The sequence below is a fragment of the Hemicordylus capensis genome, chromosome 6, assembly GCF_027244095.1.
Source record: "Hemicordylus capensis ecotype Gifberg chromosome 6, rHemCap1.1.pri, whole genome shotgun sequence".
Classification (NCBI taxonomy): Eukaryota; Metazoa; Chordata; class Lepidosauria; order Squamata; family Cordylidae; genus Hemicordylus; species Hemicordylus capensis.
Genome location: NC_069662.1, coordinates 55,718,802 through 55,738,934, shown reverse-complemented (window position 1 = coordinate 55,738,934; position 20,133 = coordinate 55,718,802). Strand labels below are relative to the sequence as shown.

Here is a 20,133-nt window from a genome sequence, read left to right as displayed (position 1 = left end):
CCCATATTTTGTTTTTCTTCATTCCTGCACATATAATGCTTGAGTATTTTTGGAGAATTTTGTTGACCCATCAAAATGTCACACAACCAGCTTCTATCTTTTCATCACTGCTATTGTATAAAATAAGTGTTCACCTCATCTATCCCCTAGCAAGAGGGAGGAGTTTAGACTAAATAAATTATAAACTTGGTTTAGTGTTCTATCCCATATGAAGCTGAGGTGTTTTGGAATGGTTTTAGTTATAATGAATGTGTAAATATGTACTTTATCTAAAAATGACTTAATCCCTGCTTATGTTTCTTCTGTTTGAACCATTAGTGCTTGCTCTCCAACTGTGTTTCATGTTATGTTCCTTATGTTTATGTAGTGGCAATGATATACTGGTGGTTCCACAAAACTCAGAACCAACAAGTGTGGCCACTCTAGATTTGTGCAAGGGCATTAAGACACTGGTAGTCTTATTTTCAATTGCTTTCTTATTAATCATCCCTAGCATGGAATTTGCCTCTTTCACAGTTGCTGCACACTGCGTTCATGTTTTCATTAAACTGTCCATCACAATCTTGAGGTCTTTCCTGGTTAGGTCACTGCCACATCAGACCCCATTGGTATACTGTGTCTGTGTGTATTTTGCTCCAGTTCGCATCACTTTACACTTATATTGAACCTCACTAATTATTAGTGTTGCTGTTATTCAGAATAGCTATATACAACAAAAACCTCTTGAATTGGTTTATGTAGCAAGAGGAGAAGATAGTTCTCTGTTTCAAAGGAGCTCATTGTCTAAAAAGAAGCACAAAGACACTTCAAGTAATAACCGCCCTGTGGCTGTTGCTATACTGTAGTAGCTTCTAGCCTGTGCTGAAGTAAATAGGGACAGTTGCTCTCCACCTGCAAAATTTAAGAGCCACTACTTTTAAGGTGCCTCTGGCCCAATTAGCAGGGTAACAACCATTTTGCAACTGCCCAGAGATTGGACAATTTTCAGTTGCCCAGAGATTGGGCAAAGTCATGGAGGACAGGTATCGTCTGGTGGCTATAGGCTACCTCCAGCCTCAGAGGCAAGATGCCGCTAAATACCAGTTGCAGGGGAGTAACAGGAGGAGAGTGGGAAAGCCCTCACCCTCTGCCTGTGGGCTTCTCGGAGGCATCTGGTAGGCCACTGTGTGAAACAGGATGCTGGACTAAATGGGCCTTGGGCTTGATCCAGCAGGGCTCTTCTTATTGGTATATGGAGCAGTATAGAAATGCACTAAATAAGTAAATTTGTCATATTGTTGCCCACTAACATGCCTATTCACTTCTAGAACTCCTTGCAGTCCACTTGAGTTACCATTCTGTAAGCAAACCTGTCCTCTTATCCCATGGCTACTAAGTTTGCTCAAGAGCCTTTAGTGGGATGCTTTGTGAAAAGCTTTCTGGAAGTCCCAAGTATATGAGGTTCAAGAGTACAGATCAACCCTAGCAACATAATGCTTTCCACAATTTAACCAAAATAGATTTTAAACTAACTGGACTATCATTTTCTGGATTCTTTTAAAAAATTGGTTTTATATTGGCTCCTTTCCAATCCTCTGGTATAGAGACTGGTTTGGGGGGAAGGTTATGTGTTTTTTGTTAGAAGATCACAGTGGTCCCTCATTCTTTTCATCACTGTGTGGAATGAATTTTATTCTGGGCAGCAGTATCAAGGCAGTGTGTGCGCATGTACAATCAGAATGGGGTCTTCCTGATTCAACCTGAGTGGGATCTAAAATGAACTGAGTGGACATCCAAAAACATGTGAGCATGCACATGCCTTAGAGGGAGCAGTGGAAGACCAGCAATTTCACATTTCAGTTCTTGGGGGGGGGGACGGGGACTCAGGTGGATGATGTCCAGACTTGGATTTGATAAGACCTAACATTTAATTGACTCGGTTTTTCGGATTCCCTCCCCAAAAATGATGTTCTCACATATAGTAGGTATCTTTTCTATGTTAAGAATCTTCCTCAGTGAAGGAAAAAGAGACAATTAATGTAGCTTCCCTGCCATCTACCTCTCCTTTTAGCATATTAAATATCTGAAGGGCGGTCACATAGAGGCCAAGTGGAATTGACTTGTGCAGTGAAGGGCTCTCTTTCACTGGAGGTCTTCAAGTGGAGGCTGGGTGTCCATCATTGAGGATGCTATAGACAGGAGATTCCTGCACTGAGCAGGAGCATTGGATAAGAAGATCTCAAAGATCTCTTCCAACTCTTGACATTTTAGGGGCTGGTTCAAACAAGATTGTTGAGCATGAGTTTAGTGGCCATTTGGATTAACACCTCCCATATGCAATCAAGGGATGTGCTAGGAGGGTGTCCCCACTGGCGCACTCTTAGCATGTCTCTCATTTGAACCAGCCCTATGATTCCCCAATCTTTCACTCTTGCATCGTAACTGTCCAAGTGCCTCCCTGTCAGACATCCGGCTTCTGACACATTAAGATAAATGTCTGTTGTTTAAATTTTAGCAACATATTTCTCAAATTATATTTATCACGCCTTGTCAGTCAACCACTGCTGCTGTTTGGGGCTACCAAGGCCATTGTTGGAGGCAGGCAGGCAAGGGACGGTCCAGGGCCTGTCAGCGGCCTCAGGTGAATGAGCAGCTGTGGTGGCAGCAGCCCTTGGCTTTCTACATGGAAATAATGTGCTGCTCTTGCTATTCCAACTGTTTATTACCATTCTTCTGGTCTTAGGAATAGAGGAAGCTGCCTTATACTGAGTCAGTCCTTTAGTCCATCTAGCTCAGAATGGTCTGCACTGTCTGGCAGCAGCTATCCATGATTTCAGGCAGGAGTCTTTCCCAGCCCAACAAATGGTGGTCTTTTTGTTTGACCTGCACATTTAATCAATATATGCTCATTGCCTTCTAGCTTGGCTGAGCTGGCCTCGTGGTAACAAGCCTGACTTGTCCCCTTGGCTAAGCAGGGTATACCTTGGTTGCATATGGATGGGAGACAAGAAGTGTGAGCACTGTAAGATATTCCCCCTCAGGGAATGGAGCCGCTCTGGGAAGAGCAGAAGGTTTCTATTCTAGAGTAGAAAGGTATGGTCTGTACAATGAAGTGGTAGAGTGAAGGCACATATTTATTTAAAATACTTTACACATGGAAGTAGACAAAGAACAAAAATGGTAAAGGCTGGATTAAAAGGCTATGGGATGGAAGAAATGTAGTCACTGACCATTATTTGGTAAAGTTATTTATTTATTGAATTTATATACTGCCTAGTATAAAAAATCTCTAGGTAGTGTACAGAATTAAAAACATAACACATAACACATTTAAATTTCATAAAAATAAAATATAACAAATAAAAACACATTAATAACACATAAAAAATTTAAAAAGAGTTTCAGTTGAAGGCCTTGGAAAACAGGTATGTCTTCAGGGTCTTCCTAAAAGCAAACAGAGAAGGAGATGCTCTTATTTCAACAGGGAGCATGTTCCAAAGCCCTGGGGCAGCCACAGAGAAGGCCCGGTCCTAAGTCACCACCAAACAAGCCGATGGCAACCATAACTGGACCTCCAGAAGACCGTAATGGGCGACAGGGTTCATAACAAAGAAGGCGCTCTCTTAAATACACTGGGCTTAAGTTGTTAAGGGCTTTATAAGTAATAACTAGCACTTTGTATTTTGATCGGGAACATATTGGCAGCCAATGCAGTTCTTTTAGAATTGGTGTTATAGGGTCCCTTTGGGTAAACCCAGAGACCAGTTTGGCTGCTACATTCTGTACCAATTGTAGTTTCCAAACTACTTAAAGGCAGCCCCACATAGAGTGTATTATAGTAGTCAAGCCTAGAGGTTACCAGCATATGTACCACCGTTTTAAGGTTATTAGTCTCCAGCAGTGGAGCCAGACCGTGAGCGGCCCGTGCCCAGCTGCTGCTGCCGCCCCTCTCACCCCACCCCCTGCGTCTGATGTCAGACGTGGGGGCTAGCTACGCGTCTGATGTCAGATGTGGGTGGGGCGGCGAGGTGAGACCGTGTGCTTGTTTACTGAATACTACCTTTGTCTAAAAGCTCCATCAGGCTGTAATGAAATCTCATATTCATTCAAGAAGATGACATCCTAATACACGTTTCTCTGCCGATAGCTGCATCTTGTTCTGCATCCCTTGACAGAAACGTAGACCTTCTTTTCCTCATGGTCTTAGAGGTTCCTCAGGAAGTATTTATCTTGTCGCTCTGGAGTGCTTCATTCGGTAATTGTCAATGGAAAGCCCAGCCCAGCACCTGTTTTTTAATCATAGCCTTTACAGTTCTCTCCTGCGAAGGCAAGCGTCTATAAACAAACAGCCATTTGCAGCATCTAAACACTAAAAAATGCTGAGCACTGCTGTGCACCCTTGGCTGATGTAAGAAGTATCTTACCCCATCCTGGTTATCATTCCAAAAGGAAATTGCTTTGCTTCATATTAATATTTGTCAAGGAGACTTTTAAAAGGCAGAGACATGAAGGGGAAAAGCTCCTTAAGGGAAGGAGGTCACAGGGTTAACAGGTGGATTAAAGCCCCACCCCACCCCCTCGCCACCAAGGACAAGTGTCCCAAAATCTGAAACAAGGAAGGATCAAGACCGGAGTGAGGGGTGGCTGTGGGTGAAGGGAGTGGAGGCAGAGGAGCTTGTTGGCCGTCCAGCTCCCGAGCGGGGGCACATGGCCCTGTTCAGGAGCTAGACTGGTGCTGCACTATAGCATGGCCAGAAGCGGCTCTCACCTGCCTTAAAGGCAGGGAAGAGCTGCTCCTGTCCATACTGGGAACTCAGCACCGGCCATTTAACTTGAACAGGGCCGCACGGCCCCGCTCGGGAACTAAACCAGCACCCTCCGCGTCCGATGTCAGACGCAGGGGTGGTGTTGGTGTTGGGGCTGCGAGGCGTGGCCCTTGACTGGCAGCGGCCCAGGCTCTTTATGTTAGAGGTTGTTAATTTTTTTACCCCAGTGGGTAAAACAGCAGAGAACTAAGGAATGGCCACACCCTCCAGTTACAGAGTGGGTAGCAGAGGATGGTTTAGTTATTGCAGCTATTTAGAGAAAACACATGGAGATCCTTGTAGAACTAAATACTAAGTATGTTTTGGTTGAGTACACGTGGATAGGAAAGACCTGAAACTAATCTAAAGGACTATATAATGAATAGGTAAGGAGAGAGAAGGATGTTTCCATCTGCTCTCTAGGAGGAAGGGAAGGATTGTGACTCAGCACAGGAAGTGCTGAAGAGTCAGTCCTGGGGTCACAGAGTAGAGACAGGTAAGGAGATCCTCACTCACTACCTCTACTCCCAATGCCACTAGTGGTCATTAGGATAGTAGGTGCAAAAAGTCGATGCCCTGGAACTCCATTTCCAACACTTTGAACCCGCTCACTCAATGGTGGCTCCACAGAATGGACGTATCTGGCGTATCAGCTGAAGCTGATAAAAAGCATTCCTGGCCACAGCCTCAACCTGAGAGACCAAGGAGAGTTTGGGATCCCAGAGCACTCCCAGACTACGAACCTGATCTTTTAGGGAGAGTGTAACCCCATCCAGAACAGGCAGATCTAAACCATCCCTTAGATCCCGGCCCCCTACAAACAGTACCTCCGTCTTGTTTGGATTCAACTTGAGTCTGTTATCTCTCACCCAGCCCAATATTGCCTCCAGGCAGACATTTAGTTGGGGTCATGGTATTTCCTGATGAAGTTGGTTAGAAAAATAGATCTGGGTGTCATCAGCATATTGACAGCACCCCAGACCAAACTTCCTGGCGATCTCTCCCAGCAGTTTAATGTAGATGTTAAAAAGCATTGGAGACAGTATGGAGCCTTGTGGAACCCCACACTTTAGCTCTCACTTTTCAGAGCAATAGTCTCCAAGTGACACCATCTGGAATCTGCCAGAGAGGTAGGAACGGAACCGCTCTAAAACAGTGCCACCCAATCTCACCTCCTTCAGGCGACCCAGCAGGATACTATGGTCAATGGTATCGAAAGCCACTGAGAGATCCAAAAGGATCAGCAGAGTCACACTTTCTTTGTTGATCTCCAACTGAAGATCATCTATCAGGCCGACCAAGGCAGTCTCAACCCCATCGTCCAACCGATAGCCAGTCTGGAAAGGATCTAAATAATCTGTGTCATCCAAAACTGCCTGTTGCTGAGAAGCAACCACTCACTTAATCACCTTGCCCAACCAAGGAATATTAGAGACAGATCTGTAATTAGCTATCTCTGAGAGATCCAAAGCAGGTTTCTTCAAATAAGGTCTAATAATAGCCTCCTTAAGACAAGGAGGCATCCTTCCTTCCCTCAGCGAAGCATTTATGATATTTAGCAGACCCTCTCTGATAATATGGCTATCAGATGAAATAAGCCAAGCTGGGCAAGGGTCAAGAGAGCAGGTGGTGGGCGTACAGTCTGAAGCGGTCTGTCCATGTCTTCAAAAGTAACAAACCGAAAATGATCCAGTTCAATCCTACAAGAGGGGTTGCTTGGCACTTCTACAATAGACTCTGCAGTAACGGTGGAGTCTAGTTCAGCACGAATACAAAACATTTTATCTGTAAAAAAGTTGTTAACATCACAGCAAGTGGCAGATGGTTCAAAATCTAAGTTTAAGGCAGCAGGGGCATGAACTAGTCCCCTCACAACCCTAGACAACTCAGCTGGATGTGAATTTGCAGAAGCAATGTGAGAAGAACAGCTTCTTTGCCGTCTGCACTGCCAGAGCATAGATCCTCAAATGAGCTCTGTGTTGCAATCTATCAGATTCACACTGAGTCTTCCTCCACTTGCTCTAGTAATCTACCTCTCCGCTTCAACTCCTGCAGTTTGTCTGAATACCATGGGGAAGACTTTAAAGCAGGTCGGAGAGGAGGCTTAGGAGCGATTGTGTCTACTGCTCTAGTAAGTTCATTATTCCATATTTGCACCAGAGCATCGACAAAATCACTAGCAGAACCAATCTCTTACAATGTAAGACAAAAGTGCTTTTCTTCCCTCTTTTTCTCATGTGCATAGAAGAATACTGTAGTCTCCGGAAGCTTATACTGAAATAAATTTGTTAGTCTTTAGGGAGCTACAGTACCCTTCCCCTGTATTTTTCCAGACAGCAGATGGAGGAATTAAATGCTTTTAAAGGCTCTCCTATATAAAACACCTCTCTGTGAGTAGAAAGCTTGTACAGCAGGGAGGCTAGGTTAGAACTGCCCTTTCCTATGTGCTAATGTTTGTTTTGTTTATATTCCAAGGAATTTGTTAGCAGGGGAAGCATTAAAAAATCATCTCTTCCACGCAAAAGTCTGAAGTGGTACAGTCCATAAAATTGATACCACCTCAGTCTACTACCTCATTTTCCTGCATCTGTTGGCCAGGCTTGAAAGTGAGTTAAGGATGAATCGGAAAGAGATATATTACTGTCTTCCTAGCTGCGCTTCTCCACCAGGTTACCCTCATTGTTTCCTATGGGCATCCGTCACTTCCGCCCAGGGAAGAAAAAAATGGCGTCAAAAGTTAACCCGGAAGTTGGACCATGTCTGTGTCGATTTAGGTTTTTAAGTCTAGTAAATCTATGTTTTGAAGTACATTTTTTTTGGTCTTCAAGGGTGGGTTTTTGTTTTTTTTAAGCAGCAAGCTTCCGCTTCCGCTTGTTTCTGGCAGGAGCCTCCGTCGTGGTCAGAATGAGCGCAGGAGGAAAAATCCGGGAGGGGGCTGCGGGTAAGGCAGGGAACGTGCCCTTAGGCCATGGGACTGGACCGCCGCCGCTTTCCCGTTGCTAGGCGACACTTGCTTACGGCGGGTCTCCTTCACACCATCGAAAATCACTTTCTGTCAATTAGTATTGAAGAGTATGCTGATATATACAAATAAAAACCTTGAGGTTTATAAGAGGAATCTAAGACAATTAATTAGGAAAAAGCCTGGATTGTGTGCCACGGGGTGTGTGTCTGTGCATGTATGTGTTTCTTGTATATGCTTGCCAAATCTGCACAGTCCCAATAGCTGTAATGTAGAAGAGCATCGAGACTGTAAGTGGTTATGTCGCCCTGGCCAGGCCTTAGAGTGAGTAATTGGCTAACTAAGGATTTAAGCTTCAGGCCTTTCTGCTTAAAGCCCAGTGCTGCCCATTTGTTCCCCAACACTGTTCCGCCGCATGTATAATCTCTCTTGTATACCAAGAACCTCTTTTTCTCTGCCTTTCGCAACAATAGCCAGTTTTCTCCACACTGGCTATTGTCCACAATAGAGTCCCCTATTTTCTGCAACCAGGATGTGATTGCTTACCATCCCATCTTAATTGCCTTTTTCTGATACACTTCTTTCTGAGGAGCTGGAGAAGGGGCAGCTGCCATCCTGCTACGTTATCTTCAAGAACAGAACCGGCCCCACAGTGCACAGGACGCCTTTGGCAACTTGCAACGAGAGCATGGCCTGGGCAAGACGGTGAGAGGCAAATGTGTGGGGACTCTTATATTTCATAATGAAAAGGGGTACAGTGATCCCAAAGACCCCAAAAGTTAAAACAGCAATGCACTCTACTTTTCATATGTGATCTATCTATTTTTAAAATATCCTGGAATATCTGGGACATTCCTAAAGGTAAAGTGTGCTCTCAAGTCGATTTTGACTCCTGGCACCCACAGAGCCCTGTGGTTTTCTTTGTTAGAATACAGGAGGGGTTTACCTTTGCCTCCTCCCACGCAGTATGAGGTGATGCCTTTCAGCATCTTCCTATATCGCTGTTGCCCGATATAGTAGCAGCAGGGATTCGAACCGGCAACCTTCTGCTTGGTAGTCAAGCATTTCCCTGCTGTGCCACTTAAGGTACTACGGGACATTCCTAGTTCAACACAATTCTGATTTAAAAGATTGTCAGTGTTGTAGGGTACACAAAGGGATGGGTTGGGATGGGATGGGATTCCTGAGTAGATGGGATTCTAGAGTGCCAGTAATGAAGAAAGATTCATATGTTTAAAAAAAAAAAAAAGCAGCAGCAAATACTGTATGTTCCTCACCATGCTGGATGCTTGGTGGCATGAAGCATCTCCGAAGCAACTGGCTGGCTGGAATATACAATTTTTCCCCAGACATTTTAAATTCATCTTCACCATGTCTGTTTTCAGCAGCAGCTTTTGACCATGTGATGCAGTGAGGAGTTGCTCCTGGTCAAGCAGAGCTGTAGCAAAACTCACATGATGCTGCCAGATACCGGACTCTGCAGTTCTCCCCACTGCTTATTGGTGGATAGCGCTAAGTCTATTGTCAAGGGTTGTATTGTGATGGTCTTTAGAACCCATAAGCCTCTTTTGGTACACAAAGATCTTCTTGTTGACAAAAATACTTTTTGTATACAAATGCTGTCTGTCTCCTTCATTTTACAGATCTCTCAGGAATATTAATGTTTCTCTCTCAGTATAGGAGGATATCCTTTAGAATGGGTTGTGCTATCCAGCTGCTCCCACAGACAGGACTGAATGTGAATCAAAGGAGTCCCATGGTGACCTGGGAATAGGCACCTCCTAGTTCCGGTCCTGTCTTGCGCCTGAAGACAGGACTGGAACTGAAGAGCTCCTCCATTTTCTTCATTCTTGATCTATTTTCACCTGTACCCCACCCCCATCCTTGTGTCTGCTCTGTATCTGCTCTGTATCCTTTTCAACCTCCTTGGGCATTTCTCCTTCTTGTCGACCACCCAGTGGAGCAACCACATTCCAACCAGGCTGCCTCATTGTCTGATGATCCAGTGATTCCCATCCAGGGGCAGGAAAGAGGTAGGGACCATACTAGCAAGTGCTCCCGCCCCACTGCAATAGTGGAGCACCTCAGAAAATGAAGGCACGTCCCTAGCAAACCTGTGAACCAGGACTCCACCCTCAATCATGCAGGTCCAGCCATTAGAGTGTGGTTCCAACCCTATGGGCAGAAACACCAGCCCACAGCTGAGACGAGGGGCAGACTTCACTGGGTCAGCCCAACCACAGGCCCTTAGTGCTCGCGGCCATGAGGAAGATGTCGCCAGACCAGGTGCTTTTACTCCCTGACCCTCCCCTGCACCTGAGAACAACTTGGACCCAGGGCCAGATGGAGAAATTGGAGCTGATTCTCTGGGAGAGGAAGAGGGACAATCCAATGAGGGTGATCTTCCTGTGGACAAGGAATCAACAGGAGTGAATGACTAGGACAGTCTCCTGCCCTACTATGAGATCGTGAGTAATGGTGCCCATCCTTTACAGTCTCCCGTGCCATGGGGTCCCTCCACTATTCCTCAGGACTGTTCACCAGTTCCCTACATGGGAAACAGCTTCCCATGGACCTCTCCACATGGTTCAGGGACATTGTGGCAGTGGAACTTTCAAGGAGAAATGTAGTGGGTCCACCAGTCCCACTGCAAGGTCAAATATTTTCAGCTGCACAACCAGCGGGTCCCATTGCTAACTAGGCCCAAAAAAACTCCTAAGAGGTGCTCTCTCACTCAACGGGAAAAGTCAGTTAATGCCAATTCCTTTGCTACCTCTGGGTCAATGGCCCAAGAGATTTTTCCTTCCAGCTCTCAAACTAAGCCAATTATCCCTTTTCCTGAACTTTTCCAAGAGGTTTAACAGAGGGAATGGGATGCCATGACATCCTGCAAGAGTCAAGGGTCTCTGCTTAAGCGTTTTTACAATCTGCCTTCCGATATTATAAATAAACTGGCCATTTCTCCTGTTGATGCCCTAGTCTCCCTGGTTTCAGGTGCAGTAGTAACAAAAGATGGTGAGGAATACCTCAAGTCACCTAAAAATAAAAAGAACAATTTCTTTCTATGTAAATCACATGAGGCTTCTGCTCTGGCTATTAAGGCTTTTGCAGCCACCTCCATTTTTGCCAGAGCCTCCATACTGTAGGCCAAGGAGATATGAAAGGAATTGCCTCAAAGGCAAACCAAGATAAGACAAGGCATTAATAAATTGGCCAAGGCAGCAGTTTTCATGGCTAATGCTAACTTGGACTCCCCTACAATTTTTAGCTTGGACCCTAGCTTTAGATGTTGTGGTACACAGAAGTTTATGGTTAAAAAAATTGGATGCAGATATGAGATCCAAGCTTAATATGGCACACTCTGCATTCAAGGGTGCTAAATCTTTTGGGGAATCTCTTGACCTGGTCCTCACAGAGACCACGGACAAAAAGAATGCCATGCACTCCACTAAAAAAGACAACAGAAAGCCTTACCACTCTAATAACTTTTTTCGTTCGAGCAGGACTTTTCCTACACGTCCCAGAAACAACAGACCTAATAGGGCCTCCTGGCAAGCATCATGGAACTCAACAGGAACAGGCATCAATTCAGATCCTCCAACCAGGGCAACCATACAACAATTCCCAATTCACCAGACCCAACAAGAATCAGAACCAACAATGACTACCCGCTTCCACCGGTGGGAGGGAGACTTCAAGCTTTTCTTCACACATGGCAGAACATCACTCAAGACCAGTGGGTTCTTTCTACCATCAGAGAGGGTTATTCCCTAGATTTTCTGTTTTTCCATCCAGACCATTTTCACCCAACACCACCAGCGTTCCCTCTAAGGTGTGCAAACATGCGTGCACTCACACATTTTTTGATGTCCACTCGGTTAATGTTCAATCCCACTCAGGTTGAATCAGGAAGGTCCCACTCTGAATACCTGTGCGCACACACTGCCTTGATACTGCCATCCAGAACAAAACTCATTCTACACACAGATGAAAAAAATTAGAGAGAACACTGAACACCACTCTCCAAGAATCCTTCCAAGCATCTCTATGTGAATCTAGCCATTCAGCATCTGATTCAAATCAGAGCAATAGAACTAGTACCCTCAACAGAAAGATGTCAGGGCATCTATTTTATTTTTGTTCCCCAAAAGGACAGGTCTTGGAGGGTGGTGCTGGACCTAAAGCACCTGAACAAGTTCATTCACAAATGCAAGTTCAGGATGGAAACAGTACACACCATAATGGAGGCAATACATCCAGGAGACTATCTGACATCTGTAGACCTCAAAGAGGCATATCTCCATATACCAGTTCTACCAGTCCATCATTGTTTTCTTTGATTCATCTATGCACAGGAGCACTACCAGTACTGGGCCCTGCTGTTCAGTCTGTCCTCGGCCCCCAGGGTTTTTACAAAGGTCCTGGTGGCGCACATGTACATACTCAGTCTTCACGTATATCTGCATTTAATCAGGTTTCACTCTCTTTACAGGTTGCAGAAAGACATTCAGAACACTATTCCTGGATGACCATGGGTTCCTGGTGAATCTTGCCAAAATCTCCATCATGCCATCCTAGAGCTTAATTCACCTGAGAGTCAACATAGACACCTCCCGGGAGCTCCTGTCACTTCTTCTAGATCACAGTTCCCAAATCCGGGCTCAGGTACAAATGGTTCTCTCTCGTCCCTTGGCGGATCTGATGGCCTTGGCTCAACTGCTGGGGTTGATGATCTCCTGCCTGGACTCTGTCCTCTGTCCAGACCTTTACAGTGGATGCTCTTACCATATCAGGATTAGATCATGGCAAGGTCAATTATGCAGATCCCAGTTCCCCCTTCCCTACAACTTTCTCTTATGTGGACGTCTTCAGCTCTCTCTCGGGACCTTCGCCTCAAGAAACCACACTGAGTTCTAATCACCACAGAAGGAAGCAACAAGGGTCGGAGAGCCCATTACAGGTCACAGTGGTTCAAGGTCTATGGACTCCTGCAGAGGTTGCCCACAGCATAAACTGGTTAGAACTGTGTGCAGCTCAGCTGCCTCTGCTTCCACCCACTAATTAACGGACAGCACATTTGATACTCACAGGCAACACTGCTACCAAGGCACACAACAAAAGGCAAGGTGGGACACGGTCCCTATCTCTGATGAAGGAAACAGACCTCATTCTAGCATGGCCAGAATCACACCTACTTTCTGTCAAGGCAGAACTTCTGAGCGGAGTACACAATGCCGTGACGGATTGGCTGAGTTGCCACCACCTCAACCAGGGAGAATGGAAACTTCACACCAGCATCTTAAAAGAAATTGTTCACCTCTTTGGGCTTCCAATTTTGGGCCTATTTGCCTCACCAAACAATGCTCAGACACCCAGGTTTTACTCCAGATTCCTGTATCATCTAGCAGAGCAACGGATGTGCTAACATCTCCATGGCCTCAGGGTCATTCAGGTACACATTCCCTCACTTTGCTCTGACACTGAGGGTTATCCAAAATTTCTGTCAGAAAACAGATCCTATTCTAATAACCCCATTCTGGCCCCGAAGAGTGTGGTTTTCAGACCTAGTAGTTCTAATAGTAGGCCCTCTATGTCCTCTTCCAAATCATCCAGACCTTCTCATGCAGGAACTTCTCTGGCATCCAGACCCTTCATAGCTTCAACTTCATGTTTGGAAATTGAGCAGCACATTCTAGCAGCAAAAGGCTACTCTTTGACCATTCAAGACCCCATTCTAGCCTCCAGATGGCATTCCATGACAAAAATCTACCAGACCACCTGGGCAATTTTAATTCGCTGGTGCAAATGCCGTAGTATCAACACTTTACAAGCTAATATTCCCCAAATCTTGGAATTTTTGCCAGCGGGTCTGGAAAAGGGATTATAATCTAATGCCCCTAGTATTCTCCGCTCCTCATCCAGGTCTCTGTAAGCGTTACATTCGCACATAGAGGTTTCTGTGCAGGGCAGCAAAAATATCTCCATCCACAGTGCATAGATTCCCCTCTTGGAATCTAAATAAGGTATTATATATGCTTACAAGTATCCTTTTGAACCTCTCAAATCAGTTCCTCTTAAGATGCTCCCTCCTACAAGGTTTTCTTCTTAATAGCCATAACATGGCTAGAAGAATTTCTGAGTTAAGTGTGCTGTCAGTCCAAAAGCACCTCTGCTTATTTCATCCTGACTTCATAGTGCTGAAGGTGGATCCTACTTTCTACCCTAAAATTAATACCGCATTCCATAGCAACCAGGACATTATCCTGTCTTCTTTCTATCCTTCTCCAAAGCACTCTCAAGAGAAAAAATCTGGCACAAACTGGATGTCAGAAGAGCTTTAAAAATCTATATTGAACACATCAAGGAATATCGTTGATCAGACTCCCTTTTTATCTCTTTTCTTCTTGCCATTATTGGCACAAAGATCTCCACAGCCATGCTTTCCCATTGGATCAGAGCCTGCATTACCTTGGCTTATGAATCACTGTCGCTTCATTCTCTGGGGAGGATTACTGCCCATTCAATTAGGAGCGCTTCTACCTCTGCAGCTTTTGCAATGAACACCTCTCTGTCTCAAATATGTAGAGTAGCAGTGTGGTCCTCTTATCACTCCTTTTGTCAAGCACTACACGCTTCATGTATACCACTGTACTGTTTTACAACTGGTGGTTCAGACATAAACTCCCCCTGCCCCCCCCCTTTAACATCTTACCATTCTGGTATGTCCTGTTTTAAAGAATACCTTCCTACACTGAGGGAGAAATGGACATTGGTAGACATACTGTGAAGGGTACTTTCTCCTCAGTGTACCAGGGTATCTGGCCCACCCGTGCTTTATGGGTGAGGTTCTTCCCTGGTGTGTTCGGATCTCAGTTGACCACGTAGGGGAACAACTGTCTCTTTCTTCTAACTGTCGTTTTGTCTCCTAAAAGTTACTCTTTTTTCCATATTCTCTGGAAGCTCTCTCCATTGTCCACCAGACAGTCGTGGAACTGGGAGGTGCCTCCTCCCGGGGCATCATGGGACTCATTTGATTGACATTCAGTCCTGTCAGTGGGAGCAGCTGGATACCACAACCCATTCTAAAGGATACCCTCATACACGGAGGAGCAAGTACCCTTCACGGTAAGTCTACCAATGTTACTGTCTCAGTCTGATTCTTCTTTTGTTTTTCTAGGCTGTAGTGAAGGCTCTAGAGCAGTTGGCTCAGCAAGGGAAGATCAAAGAGAAGGTTTATGGGAAGCAAAAAATCTATTTTCCAGACCAGGTAAGGGAAATGCCTTCTGATTTATGTAAGAAGCAAATATTTAGTTTAGCTACTGGTGCGAACTACCTGTAACATATTTCTAACACAACTATTTAGTAAATCCAAATTATTTGATTGGAATGATTTTTTATTAGCAAGGGGGAAATAAACTGCTACATATGAAATGTGTAGTTTAGCAATATAGTCAAGCGTTTCTTAATGTTACAAAGCAAAGAGTTTCTGTACTAAAACCACCATGCTTTTTATTAATTAAAAAAAAGTACCAGAAGCAGACTTGACAAGTAAACTATGTGTAGAGTTTTTCTAAAGAACTTTTGATAACTTTTGTTGAAAAGCAGTATATAAATATTTGTAGTAGTAGTAAAGGAGATAATGGATTTCTAAATCTCTCTATTTCTCTGTAAATCTGTGATTTCATTATTTTTCACGTGGGGGCCGCTTTGTTGAAAAAACTTCAGTGTGAAAGCCATTTCCCTACAGTGCTAGCCTCTGCACAGAACTATGCTTTTCTCAGAGCTGGGACTGTCTCCTTTAAAAAACAAACAGAGCCCTCTCTTAGTTCTAGGAGGAAAGCACTGGGAAGGGCTGTACGATGCCTTCCAAGATGATACAGGGGCTCAAGAGGGCTCCATTTCCCTTAAAGGATCTCCCGGCACTGAGCAAAGCGCAGCACTGCACAGTGAGAATGGTCATCTCCACATTGTGCCAGGTGGATTGTGCAGAGTATTCAGCTTTGGCTGAAGCTTCACACAGGCCTAACAAACAGTCAAGGATCCACACTTAGGGTTAGTGATGTGCATGGAACCGCGGAGGTGCAATTCGATGCTGGCGGGGGTACCTCTTTAAGGGTGGGGGAGGGTGTACTTATCCCTCTCGCCACTGTCACCCCGCCGGCGCCCCGTTTTTAGCGAAATCCATGGGGTGGCAGCATACCTCCCTACTGCCTCTTCCCCCGTTCTTGGCCAGAAGTATCGCCTGCACGTTTGCCTGTCACACGTGTGACGGAAGCTCACGCAGGCGATAATTCCGGCCACTTCTGGCCAAGAACGGGGGAAGGGGCTGCAGGGAGGTACGCTGCCACCACATGTATTTTGCTAAAAACAGAGTGCCGACATGGGAAAAGCGGTGGGAAGAGAAAGTGCACCCTCCCTCACCCTTAAAGAGGCAGACACACAAACCCCCGGTGTTGAACCTTCAAGCCAGCGCCACCTTTGAACCAGTTTGGTGTGGCCGAACCAGTTTGTGCACATCCCTACTTAGGGTTGATGAGGGCTGCCAGTGGCCACTGGGCTTTACAATGAATAACACTGCTGTAAGTTAATGTTAACTGTTTGTGAAGAGTTGTGACTTGCTGCATTCCATCTGAAAAACTAGAAGGGTAGAGTTTGCAATATGGCAGTAGCAATTGTACTTCATATCTTTTTTGGGGGGTGTATTTTAATTGATGGCCATTTCCCATGCCTTCTGTTATCCAGGATCGCTTTGGCAGTGTGGGTGATTCAGAACTCAAAGTCCTGGACAATGAGATTTCAGAACTGTCCTGCAAAGTACAAACCCTCCAACAGAACTGCCGACATATGGAGTCAGGTGTGTTCAGGCAGGTTTATGTTAGTCTGCTCAGCTAGCCTTGTGTAGAAATAGTCCTGTGTAGAAATAGCACATAAACGGTTGGAACCTTTGTGGACTGTTAGTTTCTGAACGGTAGTGCTCAGTGCCTGTGGCCCTTCCCACTGTGACCAGTGCTGTCTCCGCTGTTGTAACTAGCAATTCCATTCCAGAACTGAAAGACCTGAAGGGCTCTTTGACAACCCCAGAGATGGTTAAGGAGATTGAAGAGTTAAAAAAAGATTGTGCCAATTACACAGAGAAACTGGAGCGAATTAAATCTGCTGCCAATCATGTGACCCCTGAGGAGAAAGAAAAGGTAACTGAGCTGCCAAGGGAGGGTCTGGCTGCAGGGAGTGGCATGGGTCCAGACAGGTACAGTTTGCCCCTTCTGGGTGCCCTGCTGGTCTCTGTTGGCCGGGCATAGGGGTCCTAACGGTGCTGAATGTCTCCAAGCTAATCTCAAGTACCAGAAGATGGGTGATGCTTGAGATGCCATAACACACATTATTCTTCTCATAAGTCTTAATGGGATTTTTTTTTAAAAAATTACATTTTATATCCCGCTCTTCCTCCAAGGAGCTCAGAGTACTACATACTTAGGTTTCTCCTCACAACAACAACCCTGTGAAGTAGGTTAGGCTGAGAGAGAGTGACTGGCCCAGAGTCACCCAGCTAGTATCATGGCTGAATGGGGATTTGAACTCGGGTCTCCCCGGTCCTAGTCCGGCACTCTAGCCACTACACCACACTGGTATCCGGGATCAGGACAACATCCTCCAAGCCAGTCTGTACCAAGAGTATTCAATGTCTGCCTTACTCTAATTGGAGTTAACATCATCAAAATGGGAATAAATGTATTTTGGAGTTGATAGAAGTTGCCTGCTTCAACAGGCACTTGGTTGAAAATAACCATATGTGCTCAGAAGCCTTTTAGCTGTGGGACCTGCTTAAGATTGCACACAAGCAATTTCTTTCATAGGATGCCCTTACCTGTGAACAGTCCCTTCTGTAAGTGCATGATATCTTACTGTGCTCCTGGTTCCTGCATCATGGCTGGCTGCATTGCCAGCCATTCTTCTGGGGTCTGAGAGTGTAAGAACTGCTTACTGTTGCTGCTTGCAGGTGTACAATGAAAAGAAGCTGTATTGCAGGGAATGGCGTCGCCGGAAGAGAATGGTAAGGCAACATTTGTGTGCACATGGATAGAGTGCATTGTCCCAGGAGTGATAGAGATTGTTTGGTCCAGATGTGAACCAAAAATATTAACGCTGAAGCCACTGAACTACACACTGTGCAATGCATAATGTGCTAGACTCTGTACACGTTAAACAAAATGGGCTTGCCAGTGGTTTACAGTGTACAAGTGCAGATTAGCTTTGTATGCACAATTAATTCAGTTGCAGATTAAAAGAGTTTTAAGCATAGAAATCTGGATTCCCTGGTGCAGAAGCCATGCCAAAATATTTTGGGAGCAGTTCATTCCCATATGGCTGATGACTGTGTGTGGTGTTATATCCAAGTTGCCTGTTGGGCCTGTATTTCTAGGAGCATTTTATTATTACTTCTGGGCTTTGGTGTTAAAAGGAGAGACATATCTCTCTGTTTGCAGTTAGAATCTTCACATCTGTGTTTTTAAAACAATCTCCTAATTATTTCAGCTCGTTATGTTAACTGTGCCTGGGAATATGCCCTCTATTGATCCTTACCTGTGTCTGTTCTTCATGTCCCATCTTTTCCTCTCGAGCGTTTTTGTCCACACATACAAACTCACTTACTGTTTCTCCTCCCTCATTTTGATTCACTTAGCTGCAAGCATTGTGCCTGACACAGCCTGTTTGGCTTCTCGCTTTGTATTTTGAGTTAGTTTATGCTACCTAGTTTAGTGTCTGCTGAACAAAGCAACAGGTTGATGTTTGCAGGTGCAAGTTTTTTTTTTTAAAAGGAGAATGTCCTGGAATCTTAATTCTCAAGTTGGACACGAGGCTTGGAGATGACATTTCGAGATATGCACTGGACAAATTCAGACATAGCACAGAACCATGGTTTAATCCTGGTTCTTTGCAACATTCCTAGGCCTCAAACTTGCATGCTTGCCCCTCCCATTCACATGCAAGGGAGGAAGGTAAGAAGCAGAGGAAATGTTGGAGGAGGGGGAAAATGGAACAAGAATTTTTTTTAAAAACGGGGAAAAGCTGGGATAAAAGATTGGAATATACTGGATTAGGAGCAAATATAGTATTAGATGTAGTAAATGGAGAATGATTAGAGAGAAAGTAAAAGTTCTGCCATGAGCTAGTGCAGGACTAAAAGAACTGGGCAAGCTTATCCTCCCCAGGCTGTTTAATTTGCATAGTCCTGCCTTGAGCCATATGGAGAGGATAACCCACTCAGATGTCCTCGGATGCAGCTGCAGAGAACACGATAGGTATGTGTGAACAGGAGTGGGGAGAGCACAAGCCCTCAGGCTCAAGAACATTGTGTGGAACCAGGATTAAACTGTTCCATGTGACACCTGAAGTGGACAAATAATTGGATGTCAAGGCTTGGCTAATCTAATCCAGAAGTGGAGTTTTTCATTCTGTTCCGCCTCATTGATTATTCCTAGGAAGTCATAATTCCAGAGGCTGAGAAATGGGTAGAAGCTTATTGCCACCATTCTCACTAGCCACAATTTGTAAACACAGCCTATCCTCCTGATCCAGTCAGGCTAGTCAACCTATTTTTGACTGGTAACTTTTTCTCTGTAATCTTAGTTTACAGCCACCCTGGGGCCAATATAGTGTGTGTTGCTTTTTTTAAAAATCTTGGATGAAGGTGGCTAATGTGTGTTGACTCTTGTTACAACAGGCAACAGAGCTCCTTGATGCAATCCTAGAAGGCTACCCCAAGAGCAAGAAGCAGTTTTTTGTGAGTACAAACACACCCCACCTGGCATTGTGCGACATAACACAGTGTGGGTTAAACAGGCAATTCTGGATCAGCTCCCACAATGCAACAGTCCAGTCACTGCACAGAGCGGGTGTGGGATGCTCCTATTTTTCTGCCCTGCATCTTAAGGGTATGTGTTGTCCTTTTGTACAGGAGGAAGTTGGCATTGAGACGGACGAAGACTTAAATGTTACGTTACCTCCAGTCTGAACCAAAGGCTTGCCTGGCTTATGAAACATACACCTATTTAGCATTCAAGTTCCAGTCCTACATCTTCCATAGCTCTGTATATTTTTGAAAGTACTTTTCATTCAGTGGGGATAACAGATCCTGCTCACTGCACTATTAGTTCTTAGTTCCAGTACCTCTCCCCAGGCATGTCAGGTTGTTTGCCCCACTACACAGGACTGCTGGTAAGAGATTGAGAAAATTGTTGGGGGGTAGGGGTGGGGAGGGAACCACAAAATAAATATTTAAATTGCTCTGGCTGCTGTATCATCTCTTTGTGGAACAGGCCTGCATTCTGTGTGGACCCTATTGTGTAAATTAAACTAACCCCACCCCCTCATGTTCTACTTTCATAC

The 20,133-nt window shown here is 45.0% G+C and overlaps 1 protein-coding gene and 1 long non-coding RNA gene across 3 annotated transcripts; one reads left to right on the top strand and one right to left on the bottom strand.

Moving 5' to 3' along the window:
• Positions 1 to 3,211: 3,211 nt before the first annotated feature.
• Positions 3,212 to 7,470, bottom strand: LOC128330631 (uncharacterized). The gene is made up of 3 exons (XR_008310182.1): positions 7,357 to 7,470; positions 4,040 to 4,298; positions 3,212 to 3,423 (listed from the first exon to the last, which is right to left on the bottom strand). It is a non-coding gene; the product is annotated as an uncharacterized LOC128330631 (long non-coding RNA).
• A 67-nt stretch (positions 7,471 to 7,537) lies between these two features.
• On the top strand, positions 7,538 to 20,117 carry PSMC3IP (PSMC3 interacting protein). 2 transcript variants are annotated; one of them, XM_053263006.1, is made up of 8 exons: positions 7,538 to 7,725; positions 8,336 to 8,451; positions 14,924 to 15,013; positions 16,489 to 16,600; positions 16,792 to 16,937; positions 17,744 to 17,797; positions 19,469 to 19,528; positions 19,703 to 20,117. In XM_053263006.1, exons 1-8 carry the CDS (start codon positions 7,689 to 7,691, stop codon positions 19,757 to 19,759), a joined length of 672 nt encoding a protein of 223 aa, XP_053118981.1. In that variant the 5' UTR covers positions 7,538 to 7,688; the 3' UTR covers positions 19,760 to 20,117. The 2 variants fall into 2 exon arrangements, with proteins under 2 accessions (XP_053118981.1, XP_053118982.1); XM_053263007.1 differs by having other exon boundaries at positions 7,542 to 7,725; positions 8,339 to 8,451.
• The last annotated feature ends 16 nt before the right edge of the window (positions 20,118 to 20,133 follow it).